The 22,157-nt window shown below is 35.8% G+C and overlaps 2 protein-coding genes across 3 annotated transcripts in view; one reads left to right on the top strand and one right to left on the bottom strand.

Annotated features, from left to right (window-relative positions):
- Positions 1-2,741: 2,741 nt before the first annotated feature.
- The window catches only part of VIRMA (vir like m6A methyltransferase associated), a 61,232-nt gene continuing 41,816 nt past the window's right edge, over positions 2,742-22,157 (bottom strand). Inside the window, exons 17-24 of one of the 2 annotated variants that reach the window (XM_082674575.1) lie at positions 19,230-19,362; positions 9,631-9,783; positions 8,699-8,859; positions 7,959-8,055; positions 6,124-6,290; positions 5,125-5,456; positions 4,105-4,248; positions 2,742-3,083 (exon numbers count right to left, since the gene is read on the bottom strand). In XM_082674575.1, coding sequence (XP_082530701.1) covers positions 2,929-3,083; positions 4,105-4,248; positions 5,125-5,456; positions 6,124-6,290; positions 7,959-8,055; positions 8,699-8,859; positions 9,631-9,783; positions 19,230-19,362 — 1,342 coding nt within the window. In that variant the 3' untranslated portion in view covers positions 2,742-2,928. The remainder of the gene's footprint in view (positions 3,084-4,104; positions 4,249-5,124; positions 5,457-6,123; positions 6,291-7,958; positions 8,056-8,698; positions 8,860-9,630; positions 9,784-19,229; positions 19,363-22,157) is intronic. The other variant, XM_082674576.1, reaches the window with a different exon arrangement.
- LOC309835349 (nascent polypeptide-associated complex subunit alpha-like) lies at positions 17,159-17,761 on the top strand (the record flags this gene model as incomplete). Its single annotated transcript, XM_082674782.1, has 1 exon — positions 17,159-17,761. Exon 1 carries the CDS (start codon positions 17,168-17,170, stop codon positions 17,759-17,761), a length of 594 nt encoding a protein of 197 aa, XP_082530908.1. The 5' UTR covers positions 17,159-17,167.

Raw genomic sequence — 22,157 nt, 5'->3', positions numbered from 1 at the left:
CTAGTTGGATAAGTCAAGAACTCCAAGTTGTTCAGTATTCATACGCTCACCTACTTTAAAAAAAAACTTGTTTACATGATTGTTTTCTCTATTAGATATGAGCTTCTTGAGGGCAGAAATTGCATCTTATTCATCCTTATATTCCCAAGGCTGTACTACGGTATATGGAACACGATACTTAGAAGACTTACTCTCGTTCCTACATTCTCTGTCTCTGTTTTTGCAATTTCTTTGCACTAAGCAATAAAACTAAACTGGAACTGGTACTGCTTCACACACCCTGATTACTACCATTGCTCTTAAATGAAGCATAGCAATATTTCAGAGCATTTTTTTCTTTGGGACTTCCCTGGTGGCACAGGGGTTAAGAGTCCGTCTGCCAATGCAGGGGACACGGGTTCAATCCCTGGTCCGGGAAGATCCCACATGCCGCGGAGCAACTAAGCCCGTGCGCCACAACTACTGAGCCTGTGCTCTAGAGCCCGCGTGCCGCAACTACTGTAGCCCGTGTGCCTAGAGCCCATACTCCGCAACGAGAAGCCACCACAATGAGAAGCCCATGCACCGCAACGAAGACTAGCCCCCACTCAATGCAACTAGTGAAAGCCCGTGCACAGCAAGGAAGACCCAACACACCCAAAAATTAAATAAATAAAAGCAATCATTTAAAAGAAAACAAATACAGATCATTCTATCAACTCCTTGTGTTATAGATTAAATGTTTTATTTGCAAAGGTATTCTGAGTTTTACATTAATTTCTAAACACCACTTGAAACTTTTCCTGAAATCTCTTAACGTAAAAAAAATTTTGCAAATAATACATATACCTATTCTACCAAAGTACTCATAAAACTGATGTTTATTTTTGAAGGTACGTGGTCTTACATACACATCCCCCAGTACCTATCTGGCTCACTTCTGAAATGACTAAAACAGACTGGTAGGTCTTTGGAACTCCACTTCCATGGAATAAATTAATAGGATCTCTAATACCATTCAACCTAAAAAGTAGCTTCTTAGCTCTCCATGACGCAAAGGAGAAGTAAAGAATTAGGAGCCAGCCAACCTGGTTTTAAATCCTGTTTCTATCGCTTTCGAGTAAAGTTCCTCAACTTTCTCCATCTGTGAAGTTAGGATAATACCTCCTTTGCTGGACTGAGTGATATATGCCTGGTATTAATTTGCTTCTACATTAATAATTTATTACTTTGGCTGGCCTGAATTACTGGGTACTAACCTAACAAACAAGCAGCAACGGCTCTCTGATATTTGAGTTTATATTCAACCTAAAGCTTAAAAAAGAAAATCAAGAAACATATCTATATATGGCCATATACTCTTATTAAGAAACATAATTATTTAAACAATTATTTTTACATATATTGTGTCAGACATTAAGGACAAACTTCAAATTCTATCTAGTGTGAAAAATGCATATTTAGAGAAAATGAGCTTATTAGTTTCAGGATTAAAAGGGGTTTAGGTTACCTTGGGTTTTTGAGGCCATTAGTTATGAAAAAATTTCCGTTACCTTTCACTTAAATAACAGAATCTTTAGAACTGAGTTTTTCTTCAAGGTTTTCCTAGCAAACAAACTTTCCATTCACTCACAAATAGCTCGACAAAACAGCATTATAAAGGGATGGAATGAGACTCATATACTCCTTTGTTGTTTAAGAGAAGTCTGTATTTTCTTTGTTTGTTTGTTTGTTTTTTGCAGTACACGGGCCTCTCACTGTTGTGGCCTCTCCCGTTGCGGAGCACAGGCTCCAGATGCGCAGGCTCAGCGGCCATGGCTCACGGGCCCAGCCGCTCTGCGGCATGTGGGATCTTCCCGGACCGGGGCACGAACCTGTGTCCCCTGCATTGGCAGGCGGACTCTCAACCACTGCGCCACCAGGGAAGCCCAGAGAACTCTATATTTTATGCCAGATTATACAGGCTCAGTGTGATATCTCTTGAGGAAAATATGACTATTTTCTCAAAGTATAAACTTCATTTCTGTATATAAAGTATAGATTTTATTAGATGTTTCTGATTTCCAAAATAACAGTATTAGGATATGCCTCATTTTAGGCTTTAAAAAACTGCATAATAAAATAGTGTAAGTAGGTATAAAGCTAAAACATAAAGCACGTATGTATTTCTTTCTAGCGTAAAGGAGAAGAGTGTCATGTTTCTTTCTGAACAGCTAAAAGGTTCCCAAAATTGCACTAGGTCACCCTAGTAAATTAACATGAGTGCCACATGACATTTTAAATTTTTGAGAACACATCTGTTGGACACAACACAAAATGCTAGCTCGAGGTAGTTTACATTTTCAGTGTTAGATAACATTATATTCCTTCCCATGGCAGTGCATCTTTACAAAACTGAATTTTCAGCAGTTGAAGTAAGTACTATGCAAAAATCATAGTGGAACAGGAATACTGGCAGTGTTCAAGCTGATTCCAAGGTTTGAGAAGTTGTGCAGCAACCACCATTACTTGTTAAATTCTTATTAAGTTGTTTGCACCTAACTGCTTAATAAATGGAATCATTAGGCATTTCTTTTGGCCTGGTGTATTGTGAAAAAACTATAGAAACAGTAAAGGGCAACATGAGCTGAGAAAGTATTGGGGACGTCTGTGGTATATGCAAGAAATACACTAAAACAAAAACGTTATTTCACTGTTCATTTTCTACCTAAGAGATTTTCTAAATAGTCATATAAGAAGGGGAAAAAATATATACAAACATACAAAGTTTTGATTTTTATTGAAATCTTGTGTTAGGTATCAAACAAAATTTGCTTTCTTCAGATAAAAATATTCTCTCAGATGTATCCAGATAACTGCTAAGTCTAAATTGGTCCTCCAATGTCTTGTTTTATTTTTACTGTCCTCATGAAATGTTCATATACACTTAGGATGTTCCAAAAAAATGTTTTATCGTGTAAAGGACCGTACATGACGACCTCTACCACTGCCTCCACTAACAAACTTTCCTCTTGAGCCTCCACTGCCGCTATTTGCACTTGCCCAGGAAGGCCCCAGTCCCCCACGACCTCTGGAAGCACGGTCACGAGGACTTGGGCGATAGCCTATAAAAGAAAAGAATATAATTTTTAGTTGCAACATCCTTTCCTTTCCCATGACATAAATACTAATCCATACCACCGAGCTCAAACCAAGACAGGGATTACTGTTTGCTCCTTTAAAACCCAAGTGTAAGTTCTGTGAATGTGTTGAAGACCACTGAGTCGTCCACTTTAAATAGGTAAATTGTCTAAACATAAGAATTACATCTCAAATACAGCTGTTATTTAAAAAATGTCCATTTGGGACTTCCCTGGTAGTCCAATGGTTAAGAATCCGCGCTTTCACTGCAGAGGCACAGGTGTGATCCCTGGTAGGGGAACTAAGATCCCGCATGGTGTGTGGTGCAGCCAAAAAAAAAACAAAAAATGTGCATTTGAAACCAAAAGCTACATCTGACCAGAATTTTGGACTTGACATAGGAATGTTTTAGGGGGGGAAAAAAGGTTATATGCTTACATACACAAGACAATACTGTAAACAGAAACAGAATACAGTTGACCCTTGAACAACTCAAGGGTTAATCCAAGTATAATTTATAGTTGGCCCTCATATCCAGAGCTTCCTCTGCAACCTAGATTTCAACCAACCATGGATCCTATTTATTGTTAAAAATATCCACATATAAGTGGACAACCCTTGCAGTTCATACCTTCATTGTTCAAGAGTCAACTTATAAAAAAAAAAAAAAGTCAACTTATATACTCTATGAAGACATCTCAGTTTACTTTGGTCAAAAAGGTACCTTAAGGATTGATTTCCCTTCTTTACTGAACTATTAAAAAACAGCACATCAATATGGAACTACTCATTATACACACATAGTTCAGAATCTAAAATTCTGAGTATTTATACAGAAGATGTACATTGGACACTCACTCACAGAAATAAAATTAAATTGACTTTAGAATTATATGTCTACATTCTAAAATATTCTCTCCCAGAATGAGAATATATGACATTCAACAATCTGAAAAGGATTCACCTCCCTCTCTCTCAGAAGTATCAAGTAAGAAGAAAGTGTACCTGTAGAACTAAGTGGTCGTAATGGTGGAAGAGGGCCCCTGTTAAAATTGCTCTGGCCTCCACGACTTTCATTGTAAGTTCCTCGAGGAGTATTCTGAGCACTCCAACTGGAACCTCTTGTTCCCTCCCGACGACTGTAGTTTCCTAAACATAGGCAACATGATCAAAATCTACTTTTTCCACAACTTCAACTGGATTAAGGAAGATATGACATGTTTTTCTTAATTTTCAAAAGCAATGGAAGAGAAACTATGAAATTTTGTACACGGAATAAAGGTAGAGTGGCAGCATCATATGTAGTCAGAAGCAGAGGCTCTGGAGCCAGACTGCCAGGGTTCAAATACTGGTTCTGCCACTTATATTTTACGTGTCCTGGTCAGCTAACTGACAAGTTTTCTCTTCTATTAAGTGGGGCTACTAAAAGAACCTATCTCATCAGGTTGATAAGAGTATTACATGCAAAGTGTTTAAAACAGTTCCTAACAAAGTTATGGGTTTATTATTAATGTAAACACCTATGCTCTTTTGCTCCCACCCTCTTAACTCAGAAGCATGAAAACATGTCATCAATCCACTAGTAAAATATAATTTCTATAAGTTTATATTTTAGAACTCAGACTCTAAAATCTTGAAAAATTTAAAACAGATTAAATATAACATTAGGAAGCAAGTAGATAAGAGAATCAATGGTGAACTACACAGAACAATCCTAAGGGAACTGTTGATAAATACAACTGTGAAAATTATGTATGGGTATTATTCAGAAAGGATAAACACAATTCTCAACGTAAAAAGGAAAATAATTAGCCAATACTTCTTTTAAAATCATCGCTAAATATGCAATTAATCAAAAATTAAATTAAAAAATGATTTTTCCTATACAATAAAGGACTTTGCAAATAGTATCATTGACCTAGAGCCAGATTAACTCTAGTAACAGAAAAATACTTTATCTGAATTGCTTCTATTCAATATTCTAATATTAGAATAACTCATTAGAAAACATACATAATTCATTACCTTTTGAAGCAGGTGGTGTAAAAAACCTATTCTGACTGTGAAAAGCACCCCGTCCTCCCCGATTGCCTGAAAATCCACCACGAGAAGAAATCTTCTGAGATACTTTGAGTGGCCGTTTCGGTGGGGGTATTCCATCTTGAGGGACCACTTCTTTACTTTCGGCTGCAACAAAGTCATCCACATGCATAGACGGTGGTCTGCTTGTGTTCTGTTTTCTCTGACGAAAAATATCATGGGGTCGTATACCCTGTCCAAATCCTCCCCTGCCCCTTCCTCTTGGTGGTGGCACAACATGAGCTCGTTTGGCAGGTTCAATGTATTCAGATTTTCCACTATGAAAACAAAAATACTCCATGAAAACTTTCTCCTTTACACATTTCCAGTGAAAATATAAGTCAATCTTTGCAATACTGAAAACTATATATCAATTATTTCTTATCCCAATTTTGTTACTGCAAATATCTCTATGACTTGCCAGGGAAATACAACAAAACTAGCTAAGAATGGTACTCACATTTTATTGATATGACTAACAATTGTTTAAAATAATCCAGTTTGCTCTTTTTCAAACCTTCTGAACTCTCATTAAGTACAACAATATAGTATAAGTGTACCAGGTATGTCCTGGCCAAATTACTATCTTTTAAAAAATTCAAGGGCTTCCCTGGTGGCGCAGTGGTTGAGAGTCCGCCTGCCAGTGCAGGCGACACGGGTTTGTGCCCGGGTCCGGGAGGATCCCACATGCCGCGGAGCGGCTGGGACCGTGAGCCATGGCCGCTGGGCCTGCGCGTCCGGAGCCTATGCTCCGCAACAGGAGAGGCCACAACAGTGAGAGGCCCGCGTACGGCAAAAAAAAAAAAAAAAAATCAAAACAATATTCATGACTCAAGTATTATGCCAGCTTCCTTTCTCCTTTAATAGTCATGTGTCTATCAAAACATATTAAAATAAATAAGCTTATCTGACCCCAACCAAGATCTTTATTAAAAGAAATTTTACCTTGAAGTTATGAAGGTCTCATGCTTGTGCTTCCCAAGTTTGAACCCTTTAGTAGTCTTGGTTCTTCCTGGAGATGATGGTTCCGACAAAAACGAGCGCTCTAATTCCGAGTGCAAGTCAAAGTCACTACAACATTTTTCAGAGAGCTCAATCAAGTCAACCTTTACCTGCAGTCATAAAAATGAAACAAAACCACAGATATATCTTAAATGTAACTATTAATGTGACATTACATTTTAAATGTACTATTAACATAACATTTGATAACAGGAATTCTTATCTCCTATAAACTATATTTGAGTCTCATAATAAATCAATGATAGGTCCTTCATCGTTTCAAAACCCAACACCATTGGTAGTTTTAAAAAAAAATACCTTAGGAATTCAGCTGCTTTCATTTGGGGGTGGGGTAGGTAGCATTCCTACTCACAGAAGGGCTATTAGTCTGGGAAACCTCTGCTGTCTGACAAGGATCTCAGTATTTCTCTATATAAAGTAACAATGGAGTATCTCCAGAACTTTTCCAAAATAATCTGAAAATAACATACTCCACAAGCCTTGTATAGTCACTACATATTATAAAAGGATTCTGTGCCACAGATCTCCTAGTTCTATGAATTTAATGAGGTTCCAACCTAAGTCAACTTTCAGAAGAATGAAAATTATGTTTAAGTTTTATTCAAATTAATCAAACCTAAAAGACCAAAAATTTCCCTAAACCCCATAAGGTCATAACCATCATCTCAAGACAGCTGTGATTCAACATAGTTAGAACAAATATTTTCAACCTGTGATGCCAAATATGGTAACCACTAATTACAAGTGCCTACTTAAATTTAAATTAATTAAATCAAAATAAAATTCAATTCCTTAGTCGTACTAGCAACATTTCATTGCTCAAAAGTCACATGGGGCTAGTGGCTAACTGGACAGGGCAGATTATAGAACATTTCTCTCACTACAGTTCTAAAGAATCACTGAACAACTTACACTAAAGAAAAAAAATTGTTTAATGCAATTTTAATTCAATTGCATGTGATATCTTAAAGAAGGAAAAGGAGTTCTCAATACACCAAATACACCTTAAATATGAAGCAAATCATTCTTTTAGTTTTATTGTCCATAATGAATACTAGCATTTTTTGGACCAGGGAATATCCAAATATATTTCTTTCTTTGAGTATCCACTCTTCTTCTGGAGTACCCTTCCTCTTGATTTACAAATAAATCTGATGTTATCGAAAAAATATATATATTTTTTAAATCAAGAAAAAACAATATATGGTACAATAAGATGTGACTGAAATCGTCCTCCCTATGAGAATCATTAAACAGACTGCATTAAAATCTTTAACTATACTTTTACCCATTCAGTATTACGTTAAAGAATGTCAATTTGGATTCATACTGTATTATTTTAACAAATATATTTTTTACATTTCCCCAAATTAAGAGCAGATACCACAAGAGAGCAGATTCCTCCCTTTAAACCCAAATATAGGAATTAATTATAATTTTGTGGGATACTATTCTATACCCTACAAATATAAGAAACCAAAGTGCTTCAGAGTACATACGCAAAAATGTGATTTTCCACTCATTCTCAAATATACAGATCACTAACTAGAAAGAGGCAAAACAGGTAGCATATAAAAACGAAGAGTCCTGGACACCATTAAGTGGGCAACTGACATAAAAGTAATGCAGTACTAGTCCCAAGACAGACTTTTAACAGCCATATAATATATAATTTATTTTAGTCCTAACAATATGCAAAGAAACAAAAACATCAACAGAATTTTTTTCTAAATATTTAGTAATAAAATTACTTATACCAAATCCAGATCTGTATCAATCTCTTCAGCCTGAAATGGAGTGAACCACATAGATTTCAACTGATCATCCATGACATCAGCTAGCACATATGCAGTTCTAGAATACAGAAAGTATTTGTTAAAAAGCAGAATTCCAAAACTAAATATTTTAGCTTAACTTCTAAGTAAAACATGGGAACAGCACAATTAAAAATATTACCCTCTAAAAGTATTAGTAAGATTTGTACTTAAAAAGACTCCTTCAAGAAGCTATTTAAGAATTAAGTATTCTTAAAAACCAGTAACTTGGAAATTAATCCTGTTATGACAAATTTTGATCTTTCAATAAAATAAAACAAAAAGCCAAGTTTATAACACTGTACCAATGTGTAATTTTTCCAAATTTAGAGAATAATTTCATCATATTAAATATTCATTATGCTCTAAAAGGACAGTGCTCCAAAGATCAAGAGGCATATCCTCTAGATCAGGGATCAGTAAACTATGACCCCCATTCTGCCAGCCTGTTTTTGTACAGCCTGCAAGCTAGGAATGGTTTGCACATTTTTAAAGCTTTTTTAAAATAAACAAAAGACAAGCAAAAAGCTACAGAAGTATATGCAACAGAGACTGAATGTGGCCTGCAAAGTCTAGATTTTTTATTATCTAGCCCTTAGAAAAAAATAAGTTGCTGGCCCTCTCTAGATCCCAGCCATTAAATATACAATATCTATTCAACCACAAAACATTGCTTGTTTTACCTATTGTTAAACAGATTCTGGAGAGATTCTGGAGCTGAAAGTACTGGTTCTACATCCTGGTCACCAAGAGGTAAAGGATCACCCGATGACTCCAGCATCTGCTTAACTCCAACCACATTGTCCAACAAAGAATCCAGATTGTCATCATCTTTTGAATGCTCCTAGATACAAACAAAAGCAGAATAAGAAGGTGCAGGTAAAACCTGAACATTTATGCCCATCATCTACTGACTCTTTAGTAGAAAAGGTGGTGTTATTTCACTACTAAGAAATTTGGAACACCATCAAGAAATTATCAACTTAACATTAAATATATTAAAATAAAACAAACACCAAAAATGATTGTTGTTACTTCTAAAGAGTGGTAGCAGGGGGCACCCTGCATTCAAACAATAGATAATTCAAAAAGTACTGCCTTCATGTACTCCTTAAAATTCGTAATAGTATGGGGACTTCCCTGGTGGCACAGTGGTTAAGAATCCACCTGCCAATGCAAGGAACACGGATTCAATCCCTGGTCTGGGAAGATCCCACATGCCGTGGAGCAACTAAGCCCACGCGCCACAACTACTGAGCCCATGCGCCGCAACTACTGAAGCCCGCATGCCTAGAGCCCGTGCTCCGCAACAAGAGAAACCATCACAATGAGAAGCCCGCGCACCATAACGGAGAGTAGCCCCCACTCGCCGCAACTAGAGAAAGCCCGCGCACAGCAACAAAGACCCAATGCAGCCAAAAATAAAACATAACAAAATTTTTTAAAAAATTCATAATAGTATGGAAGACTTCACTCCAAATTATTAATTCAGAGTATAAATACCCGACTGAGACTTCACTGTTTTAAAAAGTCACTAAGAAAACTTGTACAAGTCAAACTGAGAAGAAAATATGTCTTGGGAATGAGCTCTTCTTATTTTGTTTTTTTTTTTTACCAAAACAAGCTTCTCTAGTTCAAGGAACAAATTTTCTGGACTTTCTTCTTTGCTTTGTAGAAGCTGTTTTAACTCTGCAGCATTAATACTCATCGTCCGTGATGGATGAGCTCCCTCTACTTCCATGAGACCACTATCATCTCCACAACATCCCTGTAAATGTCACACACAAGTTAAATTTGAGAGCAGAGAAATTTGCAAAAAATGCTTCCAAACTTACTCAGATATTTAAGACTGCTGCAATCTTCCCCTCAATGTTTTTGTTTTTACATCAGTATGAATGGCTAGTTTTAAGAATTAGTCAGCTCAAAGCTGAAACAAGTTTTCTTTGAGTTAAGACTCACAAAATAAATAGGTAAACACTTGTATTCAAATTACTGGCACCAAGATTTCTCAACAAAAATATCCAATGACAAATACACAGGCACTTGCAGGAAATGTAATACATTAATTGATACTCAAGTTAATAAAATGCCTGCTATAACACAGAACTAATGAAAGCTGAATTTGTTTTTCTGGAGATAAGGCAAACAACTAAAGAAAACAGTAACTATCATATTTAAGACTATGTGCGGTCATACAGAAAGTTAACATTTTCTGCTTTAAAAAGTATGCCACATAGGGCTTCCCTGGTGGCGCAGTGGTTGAGAGTCCGCCTGCCGACGCAGGGGACATGGGTTCGTGCCCCGGTCCGGGAGGATCCCACATGCCATGGAGCGGCTGGGCCCGTGAGCCATGGCCGCTGAGCCTGCGCGTCCGGAGCCTGTGCTCTGCGATGGAAGAGGCCACAACAGTGAGAGGCCCGCGTACCGCAAAAAAAAAGTATGCCACATAATAAAATGAATATGGGAATGGTGAAAAAAATTCACTAGGCAAAACAAATCTCAGTTCATGACAATAAATCCATCCATATTGTCACATATGAAAGAACACTTAAGTAGTTTCAAATCTTCAGAACATGGCCCTGTTTTAAATGGTTCAACATGAATATTGGTCCTACCAATCCAAATGTAAGAGTCAGTATTTTTAAATTAACAGTAACAATTAAAATTTGTTTGTAGCTCCTACCATTTGTCCTATAACTGGACACATTTCGGTGAAAACTAAATGAAAATTATTCTTCACAGATTCCCACTCAAACTGATACTGTGCTTGAAGCACACTTGTTCCTTTCAGAAAACACTAGACTGAGGAAGTCATTTACATTGTACTATGGAAGAGAACATACAGTTTTAATAAGAAATTAATAAACCATTATGTCTACAAGGGTTTTAACTGCTCTGTTTGGAGGTAGCAATGAAGACTAGGTTGACGATGGTCTAGTTCATGTTTTATTTTTTAAAAATTAAACTAAATGAGTTAAAAGCAATTAAAATGCACTAACAGACTGTGAACAGTTATCTTTAAAGGAACTGTCCCCTACATGTTGTTAAAATGTATGAATTACAGACTAAATTTATTTTATAGAAATAAGTATATTAACCAGAATACAAATTATCAAGGCATCTATCTGACTTCTTTCCTCACTCTTAGTTTTTCATACCACTTTAACCAGAGGTGGGAAGTTCAGTATAGCTGAATCAGAAAGTATTATAATGATTATTATTTTTAAACGTCAGGGAAAACAGAAGAAAATCAGTTTTTTAAAAGAGAGGGGAAAAACTATGAACTAATTAAAATATGTGGAATGATGTAAAATTTTCACCTCTACTCTCTTGCTTTTTCATTATTATAAACAGAAACAGTTTTAAACAACATAAAATGCATTTTAAATTCTATTCTACCTACTTGTTATTAAAAGTAGTCTTAGAAAATCTAAGGTCAAATTTATCACAATTTGATGTTTTCTATATATACATTACTGTGAGAAGTAATAAAAGAATTTTTAAGGAGATTTTTTAAGCTACACAGTTATTTCAGAATAATGAAAATTCTATCAAATTTGTGATACCATTTCAAATCTCCTTAATCATTTGTCAAACACTTCAACTATTAAATTATACAAGACACTGTACAATTACACTGGGAAAAAGCTAGTAAGACGTGGTCTCTGACCTAAGTGACCTAACAGTCAGATAGTGGAGTAGGAAATGGTAAATAGGCATATAAATGATCTATAAAAAGAAATCATTCAATAACATGCTGTGAAGTGTACAGAAAGAAAAGTAATATCAAAAGGCTTCACAAATTGGGATGCATTAAAATAGGCACTAAAAATAGGCACTATAAATAGGCATAGTTTGACCAGGGCGGGGTGGGGGGGGGGTGGGAGAGGGAGAGGGAGAGGGAGAGGGAGAGGGAGAGGGAGAGGGAGAGGGAGAGGGCAACAAACTAAGAGAAGCATGGCCAAGGAGATACATATAGTAGATGAGACTTATGGATGATGGCTCCCAGCAAGGGAGAAGAAGTGTTTGCAAAGGTAACTTTTTGGCCATACAGTGAATAGTCTTGAATGTCATGCTAAAAAGTTTGGAATTTATTCTACAGATATGAAAAGGTATTGTAGGGTAGAGTGATATGATCCGATGTCTGCTTTAGGAAGTTATGAACTCACACAAAACTATTTAGAATGTACCAAAGAAGTAAATGGAAGGAAACTGGAAAGAAGGCTGATACAGTACTCTGCAAGAAAATATCAATAAACAGCTAAGAGTTATACAAAAACTGAATATAAATTCTGGAGTGGAAAAGTACAATGAGTGAAACAACAAATTCACTAGAGGGACTTCCCTGGCAGTTCAGTGGTTAAGACTTCGCCTTCCAATGCAGGGGTTGTGGGTTCGATCCCTAGTTAGGGAGCTAAGATCCCACATGCCTCTCAGCCAAACAACCAAAACATAAAACAGAAGCATTATTGTAACAAATTCAATAAAGACTTGAAAAATGGTCCACATCAAAAAAAAATCTTTTAAAGGAAATATTTATTTATTTGGCTGTGTCGAGATCTTTAGCCTGCGGCATGCAAACTCTTAGTTGCAGCATGTGGAATCTAGTTCCCTAACTAGGTATCAGACTCTCGCCCCCTGCATTGGGAGCACAGGGTCTTAGCCACTGGACCACCAGGGAAGTGCCCTCCCCCAAAAAAATCTTTAAAAAAAAAAAAAATCCACTAGTGGGGCTCAACAGCAGATTTGAGCTGGCAAAAAAAAAGAATCAGTGAACTTGAAGAGGGTCAACTAAGATTATCCATTTTAACGAACAGAAAGAAAAAAGAATGAAGAACAAGCATAGCCTCAGAGACTTGTGAGGTACCATCAAGAACACCAACACACACATAATAAAGAGTCTCAGAAGAAGAAAGAAAGAGTCAGGAAAAAATATCTAAAGAAATAATGACTGAAAACTATCCAAATATGATGAAAACATTACACTTTGAAGAGGATCAACAACCTCCAAGTAGAATGAACTCAAAGAGATCCACTCTTAGACACATCATGATCAAACTGTCAAAAGCCAAAAAAAAAAAGAGAATCTTGAAAGCAGTAAGAGAGAGGTGACTCAACTAATAAAATATTAACAACTGATTTACTGTCAGAAACTACAGAAGGCAGAATGCAGTAGGAAAACATATTCAAAGTGCTGAAAGAAAAACACTATCAACAAAGAATTCTATAACTTACAAAACTATCCTTCAAAAATGAGGGAGAAATAAAGACACTCTCAATTCTTTTTTTTAAGTGAGAGAGAATCTGTCACTAGCAAACCTACTCTACAAAAACTACTAAAAGGAGTCCTGCTGGGTGACATGAAAGGATATTAGACAGTAACCTGAACCCACATGAAGAAACAGTATGTCAGTAAAGGTTAGGTAAAAGGCAGTATAAACGTATTTTTGTTTGTAACTCTTTTCTTCTCCTATGTGAATTAAAAAACAGAATAAAGCAATAATAATAAAACTGTGAAGATGGACTCACAATGTATAAAAATGTAATTAGTATGATAACAGCACAGGAACAAAGCTATATTGTAGCAGTTTTTGTATACTACTGAAATTATGTTGGGATTAATCAGAAAGAGACTATTAAATTAAGGTGTTAAATGTAGTATCCAGGGCAACCACTAAGAAAATAACTTCTTTAAAAAAGGTAAAAGAGAGAAAAAGGAAATTAAAACAGCACAGTAGAAAGCATCTGTTTAAAGCAAAAAAAAAAAAAAAAAAAAAGAAGATAAAGAAAAACAAAAAGATATGTAGGAAGTAAAGAGCAAAACAGCAGACATAAATCCTCCCTGTCAATAATTAAACATTAATGGTTTGAATATACCAATCAAAAGGGAAAAATTGGCAGAATGTAAAAAACAAAACAAAACCTGATCCAACTATGCTGTCTATAAGAGACACACTTTAGATTATAAAATACAAACAGGTTCTACGTAAAAGGGTAGGAAAAAATATACTATACAAACAATAACCAAAATAAAGCTAGAGTGGCTATACCAATAATACAAAATAAAAGTTTAGACAAAAGCTATTACTAGAGACAAAGAAGGACATTTTATAACAACAAAAGGGTTGATCCATCAGGAAGATATAACAATTATGAACATATATGCACCTGACAATAGAGCCCGGAGATGCATGAAACAAAAACTGACAGAAGTAAAAGGAGAAAGAGACAATTCAACAATAGTTGGAGACTTCAGCATCCCACTTTCAGCAGTGGATAGAACAACTAGACAGAAAATCAACAAGGAAGCAGAAGGCTTAAACAACTATAAACCAACACTCGTAACAGACCTGTATAGAACATCCCTCCAAATGGCAGCAGAAGACACCTTCCTCTCAACTGCACATGAAACATTCTCCAGGATAGAAAATACCCCTAGGCTGTAAAAGTAGCCTCAATAAATTTAAATGGATTGAAATCATACAAAGTATGGTCTTTGGCCACAATGGAATAAAACTAGAAGTCAGTTACAGAAGGAAATTTGGGAAATTCACAATTATGTGGAAATTAAACACACTCCTAAATAACCAAGGGGCCAAAGAAGAAAAATTAGAAAATATTTGGATATGAACAAAACCAAAAACATGACATACCAAAGGCAGTGCACAGAGGGAAATTTATAGCTGTAAATACTTATATTAATAATGAAGAAAGATCTCAAATCAATAACCTAACCTTCCAAGTTAAGAAACTAGCAAAAGAAAAGTAAATTATCCCCAAAGCAAGTAAAAGGAAGGAAACAATAAAGATTAAAGCAGAAATAAATAAAATAGAGACTAGAAAACAGAAGAAAATCAAAGAAACCAAAATGTGGTTATTTAGAAAGATCAACAAAAGTGACAAACCTTCAGCTAGACTAACAAAAGGGGAGAAAAAAGGAGAGAAGACTTAAATTATTAAAATCAAGAATGAAAAAAGCGCCATCATTAACAACCTTACAGACATAAAAAAAGTTTATAAGGAAATATAAACATTTGTGTGCCATCAAGTTAGTAATGTAGTTGAATGAAGAGAAACAAATTCTTAAAAAGACACAAACTACTGAAACTGACTCAAGAAGATACAGAAAATCTGAACAGATTTATAAGTAAAACTATTTAATTAGTATCAAAAACGCTTCCAACAAGGAAAAGCTCAGGTGGCTTTACTGACGAATTCTACCAAATGTTTAAAGAATTAACAACAATCCTTCACAAACTTCCAAAAAATGAAAGAGGAGAGAATACGTCCTAGCTCACTCTATGAGGCCAAAGATATCACAAGAAAGCTACATACCAATATCCCTATTGACTATAGACCCCAAATTCCTCAATAAAGTAAAGCAAACTGAATCTAGCAACATATCAAAAAGATAGTACACAACGAACAAGTGGTATTTATTCCAGCAATACAAGGTCAGTTCAGCATGTAAAAAGCAATCAATGTAAAATATAATACAGAGAAAGACAACATGATCATTTATTTCAATAGACACATAGAAAGTATTTAACAATATCCAACACCCTTTTTCATGATAAAAACACTCAGTGAACTAGGAATAGAAGGGAATTTCTTTGACCTGATTAAGGATATCTATGAGTAACCATAGCTAACATTGTATTTAATGGTGAAAGACTGAAAGCCTTCCCCCTAAGATTAGGAACAAGACAAAGATGTCAACTCTTGCTACTTTTATTCAACATGCAATGGAGGTTCTTGAGAGGACAATAAAGCAAGAAAAAGAAATAAAAGGTATCCAAATTGGAAAGGATACCCTCGTATTTAGAAAAGTCTAAGGAAACCACTAAAAACACTTTCAGAACTAATAAACAAGTTCAGCAAGGTTTCAGGACACAATATCAATATATGGAAACCAATTGCATTTCTAAACACTAGCAAAGAACATTCAGAAATGAAATTAAGGAACAATTCCATTTACAACAGCATTTTTTAAATTCCCAATTTAATTAGAGGCATAAACTTAACAAAAGAGGTACAAGACTTACACATTGAAAATTACGAAACATCATAGAAATATAGACAACCTAAATAAATGGAAAGCCATGCCATGTCCATGAATATGAAAACTTAACAGTACTAAGACAGTTATATTTCCAAAATTGACCTACAGATTCAATACAATCCCTATCAAAATCCCAGCAGTCTCTTTGCATAAATTGACATAGATACAAAAAAGGAGATTAGTGGTTGCCAGGAGCTAGGGGAAAGAAGTAATGGAGAGTTTCTGTTAATGGGCACACAGAGCTTCTCTGTGGAGTTATGAAAACATTCTGAAATTAGATAGTGGTGATGGTTGCACAATTCTATGAGTATATTAAACCCCACCAAATTGTTTAAAAGGGTGAATTTTATGGGATGTTATGAAAATGTTATGCAAAAAGGAGCAAAAAGGAGAAACCAAGGTAATAGCAGTGAAATACAAAATAAGGAATGAAGTATGAAAGGTTTTGTGAATGAAACTGACAAGAATGAGCAGCTGCTGAAGATGGTGAACAAAAGGGGAAAGTTAGCCAGTATTCATGGTTTCTAACTTGATGGTCAGGAAAGATCAATGGTATAAAAGCAGGGCACAGAAAAGATGAACCAAGTGTATGGGGAAAGATAAATTTGATTTTTGATATTCAGAGATTCTATCCACCAGAACGCAAGGGTAGACGGGAGAGAGAAACACAGAAGATGGAAAAGGAATCGGGCAGGTTATTAAAAGGGGTAAGATGTACCTCATAGATAGAAATGAAGTGATACAGGGGTATATTTTCCTCTGATTAAGGAAGAACACAACAGAGTAGAAAGAACAGGGAAAGAATCTAAGGGAGAGGGAAAGAATTTAGAAATTAAACAGGGTGGTACTGACCTCAATGAAGGAAGTAAGAAAAGCAAATTTATTGATGAGGGATGAATAAAAGCATTAATCAGCAGTCCTGAGAGCCCAGAAGAACCTGGACAGCATGAATGAACACTGGTTAGTCGTTTCTGATTAGAAACTGTTTAACTGATGACACGTTTAAGAAAACTGTCCTGCAACAGGCATGGGTCACGCTCTCACTTGCTCTCTTTCTGCCACCATCTTGGTTCCACGTTCCCCGCACAAAATGCCTGGTGAAGCCACAGAAACCGTCCCTGCTACAGAGCAGGAGTTGCCACAGTCCCAGGGTGAGACAGGGTCTCGAACAGAATCTGACAGTGATGAATCAGTACCAGAGCTTGAGGAACAGGATTCTACACAGGCAACCACACAACAAGCCCAGCTGGCAGCAGCAGCTGAAATCAATGAAGAACCAGTCAGTAAAGCAAAACAGAGTCAGAGTGAAAAGAAGGCACAGAAGGATATGTCCAAACTGGATCTTCGACAGGTTACAGGGGTTACTAGAGTCACTATCCGGAAATCTAAGAATGTCCTTTTTCTCATCACAAAACCAGAAGTATACAAGAGCCTAGCTTCAGATACCTACATAGTTTTGGGGGAAGCCAAGATCAAGGATTTATCTCAGCAAGCACAGTTAGCAGCCGCTGAGAAATTCAAAGTTCAAGGTGAAGCTGTCTCAAACATTCAAGAAAACACACAGACTCCAACTGTACAAGAGGAGGAGAGTGAAGAGGAAGAGACTGATGAAACAGGTGCGGAAGTTAAGGACACAGAATTGGTCATGTCACAAGCAAATGTGTCAAGAGCAAAGGCAGTCTGAGCCCTGAAGAACAACGGTAATATTGTAAATGCTATTACGAAATTAACAATGTAACCATCTGAAAAGAGGGCCTTTTTTGGTGTTTCAAAAGAGTAACTGCAGCTGGGTTAGAAATCTGTACTGTTTTTATCATTAATAAAGTTATGGCTTCTTGTTGGATGAAAAAAAGAAAAAAAATCTGTCAAACTGATATTAACATGTCACTTAGCATCTGGTAAGACTAATAAGTGGTCTTCCATCAAGTAAGACACTAAAATCTCTTTAGAGTATGTAGCTACAGTCCTACTGTTAAATATACCAATCTTTCAGAATCAAAGTATCTGGTAAGTTTAATCACTTTAATAAACTACATATGACACAGAACAAATAATAATTTGCCAATAAAACTGGCACAACAATAACTGCAAACACAACAGGCAGCCAAGAAGGGCTTACTGGAGGAAATATTCTCAGTATAAATTGTATGCCTAAGAGAAATATACTAAACAGTAAATTTAATTTTTTCTTATGAAATCATCACATACATTTATTTTGTTAATGCTGTACTATACAGGTCCTCGATAACTCTTTCTAAACAGAAATCTTAAATATGAGCTGCATTTCTTAAATCAATGTTGACAGAATATCAAACCCATAGGATGTTAACAGCCATACACATACACATACACATACACACACACACAGACGCACAAGTATTCTGCAGGCAATACATTTGGACAAAACTGGATTAAATTGCAGTAAAGCAAGTTTCTATTCATCCAGGGCCTTTTAGAGCTTTTAATATACTAATGTGCAGTTGAGCTCCATCTGGGAGACATTCCCAAACTTATTCGACACTTTTTAAAGGCAGGCCTATTAGTGGCTTCTAGAATTGTGTCCACAATATATACCACAATTTTGATAAATACTAATGAGAGAAATTTTTAATTAGATTTTAACAATAATATTTTAAAGCTAGGGAAATAATCTTTAATTGTATCTATGATGGATCCAAAATATTCCAGTATAATAAGCTTTACATTCACCCCAAAAATCACAACATCCAAAACAGAGCCAGTAAATGTACAATTAAGTGACACTAAGTAAATATTTGATTAAGAGACTGATAAAATTTGACTATTCTGACTGACTCTAGCAAGGTAACTCAATGTAAAGAATGAGGTAAAAAAATAAATGCACTATAGGTAGTATTTTTCTCTCTTTTAAGAAAATGTAAATCATAGAGTATTCACAAATTAATAATGATGCCTAATAAATTAGAGTTCAATAAATTCTACTCTTAAACATCTACTTTTTTGATAAATCAAAACCCCGTACTTATAGTGGGGTGAGGACACAGAAAAAAACAGTACTGTTAGTTCCAAGTTCCAAAAACCGTTATTCCAAGTATTTTTGAACCCAAGCGATTTTTTTAACATATGTAAAAGTTTATAAATATAAGAAATACCAAATACATATATATACTTACCATTGTATCAGAATTAAGAATCTGTCTCATAAATTCCAAAAATGAAGATGCAAGTTCACCCGTGTCTTTACTAAATGTGCTGACCACTCGTTTCAGTAAACTATGCAGAGCATTACTGTTTTTCCTTAAAGAACTGTAAATAAAGAAAATAGGCAATTTCTTAAAATTTGAGCATATAAATCTAGTATAAGAAATGAACTATCTCAGGACTTCCCTGGTGGTGCAATGGTTAAGAATCCACCTGCCAGTGCAGGGAATGCGGGTTTGAGCCCTGGTCTGGGAAGATCCCACATGCCGTCGAGCAGCTGAGCCCGTGTGCCACAACTACTGAGTCTGCACTCTAGAGTCCGTGACCCACAACTACTGAGCCCGTGTGCCACAACTTCTGAAGCCCACACACCTAGGGCCCATGCTCTGCAACAAGAGAAGCCACCACAATGAGAAGCTCGTGCACTGCAACAAAGAGTAGCCACCACTTGCCGCAACTAGAGAAAGTCCGCGCACAGCAACAAAGACCCAACGCAGCCAAAAATAAACAATAAATAAATTAATTAATTTTAAAAAATGAACTATATCAGTTCAGACAGCCTAAAATTTAGTAAAATTAAAATTTTACATTTCAAAAAATGTAAAAAAGTACTTTGGTGTTACCTGTCACACAAACTATTTAACAAAGCATTTTTTATAGTTGGTATCTCCTTTTAAGGATAAACTTCAAAAACACTGAAAGAAAAAATTTCCCCCCAATAATAACGCTATAAAACTCAGCAAAATAAACTTGCAGGTTCCCTTTTTTACACTTTTTATAACCTGAGGATTTCTCTAACGTGAGGTTATAGCTGTCTCAAAAGCCTGACCAGAAAGCCTAACTTATGTAACTACAAAGAATGATTAACTTTATGACATTGTAATCTGACAGAAAGAAATTAAGGGTACAGAGTAGGCATCAGCAAACTTTTTATGTAAAGAGCCTGATGATAAATATTCTAGGCTTTATGGGGTTATACATAACTCAATCTGTTTCTCTCTATACAAAACATCAGTCTCAGTCACAACTACTCAACTGCTGATACAGTGGGAAAGCAGCTGCAGACAACACATAAATACTGGCTATGTTCCAAGAAAGGCTGGATTTGGCCTGTGGCCCACAATTTACCAACCCCTAATATAAAGAGATTTAAGCATAAGAAACAATCACGATATGTATTCAAAATCATGACAATATACAGCCCTGCTAAAATTATTCTATGCATTTACACAGTTCATAGTTGATCAAAAGAAAATTTCAAGATTTGGGTAAAGCAATACAAAAGAGAGAAAGAAGACTCGTGCTCTTGAGAACTTGATAAAATAATAAAATGGACAAGGCACAACGAACAGGAATGATATTAAATACAGAGATAATACAATTAATGGAAAAAGTAAAGGTTCAAAATTGGACTATACCAATTACTAGCCTCTACTTATAACCTTAAGAAAGTGAACCTTACTTATACGGTCTATCAAAAACTGGGGTCCACTACACACCTTTTAGAATATCTACAATAAAAAAAAAAAAACTAGCAATACCAAAATCTGGCATTTTGCTGGTAAACTTGTAGAGAAGTTGTCTATAAAAGGGTAGCACACTGGACTGCTGGGGTGATGTAGATAGCTCTGCATGGAAATGAGATACTAGACACATGACTCTACTCATTTGTCAAAATCCACAGAACTGTGTATTATAAAACATGGGTGAGGTTACAAAGAAAGGGGGAAAGCTAGAATCAACCTTCTGATATTGTATTAGAATCAAAGTATCTGTATGGACTCATTTAAAAAAATACATACAGACAGGGACTTCCCTGGTGGTCCAGTGGCTAAGATTCCATGCTCCCAATGCAGGGGGCCCAGGTTCGATCCCTGGTCAGGGAACTAGATTCCACACACCGCAAATAAGAGTTCACATGCCGCAACTAAAGACCCCGAATCCCGCAACTAGACTCCACATGCCTCAACTAAAAGATTCCACATGCCGCAACTAAAGATCCCGCAACTAAAGATGCTGCAACTAAGATCCAGCGCAGGCAGGCAGGCAGAAATACAGAAAGACAGACAGACAGACAGACAGACAGATAAATGGAAAGATATTTTTTAAGTACATACATAAAATAAGTAGATGAAAAAATAAACGTAGATTTGTGTATATGCATGATTTAGGACACATATATTTCCCAGCTCTAGCCAATAAGAAGAATCAAAATCAGTAACATAAGTTGAACAACAAAATAAATAACAATAGTGTTCAATTATTATACAAGAAAAAAAAGTCCATGAATCCATATTGATATACCCAAATAAGTAAATGAGGGAAAAGTGATGAGTTCTTTCTTACAGAAGGACAATTAAATGAGAAAGGAATGAGAAAAATAGGAAATCACTATTAGAACACCACAGTAATAACTGCCACATGCCAAGATTCACTGATGGACAGTAAAATGAGTGGACGAAAGTTCTAAGTAGAAATAGGACATTTACATAGTCTCAAAGTATATTCTTCAAAATGTTTAGTACTTAAAAACAGAAAATTAGTAAGTTGGCTGTGCAGAATCCTGGCAGACAGCACCTCAGTCAAGTGACCGAGGTTAATATCATCACTAATACACTATGTATTTCCTGATATGATGTACTCACAAAGGTACACTGCCTCTGTAGTATCCTTCTCAATAAAGCATAATCTCAATCTAATTATGAGAAAACATAAGACAAAACTAAATTGAGGAACATTCTACAAATGCTCTCCAAAAATGTCAAGGTCATGAAAAATGAGGATACAGGAGACAAAGGATACATTAAAACTAAAAGCAAGGTAGGATCCTATCTTGGATCCTGAAACAGAAAAAGAACATTACTAGAAAAACTGGTAAAACCTAAATAAATTCTGTATTT

This window comes from Grampus griseus, assembly GCF_964374135.1.
Source record: "Grampus griseus genome assembly, chromosome: 17".
Lineage (NCBI taxonomy): Eukaryota > Metazoa > Chordata > Mammalia > Artiodactyla > Delphinidae > Grampus > Grampus griseus.
This window is presented reverse-complemented; position numbering and strand designations above follow the sequence as displayed.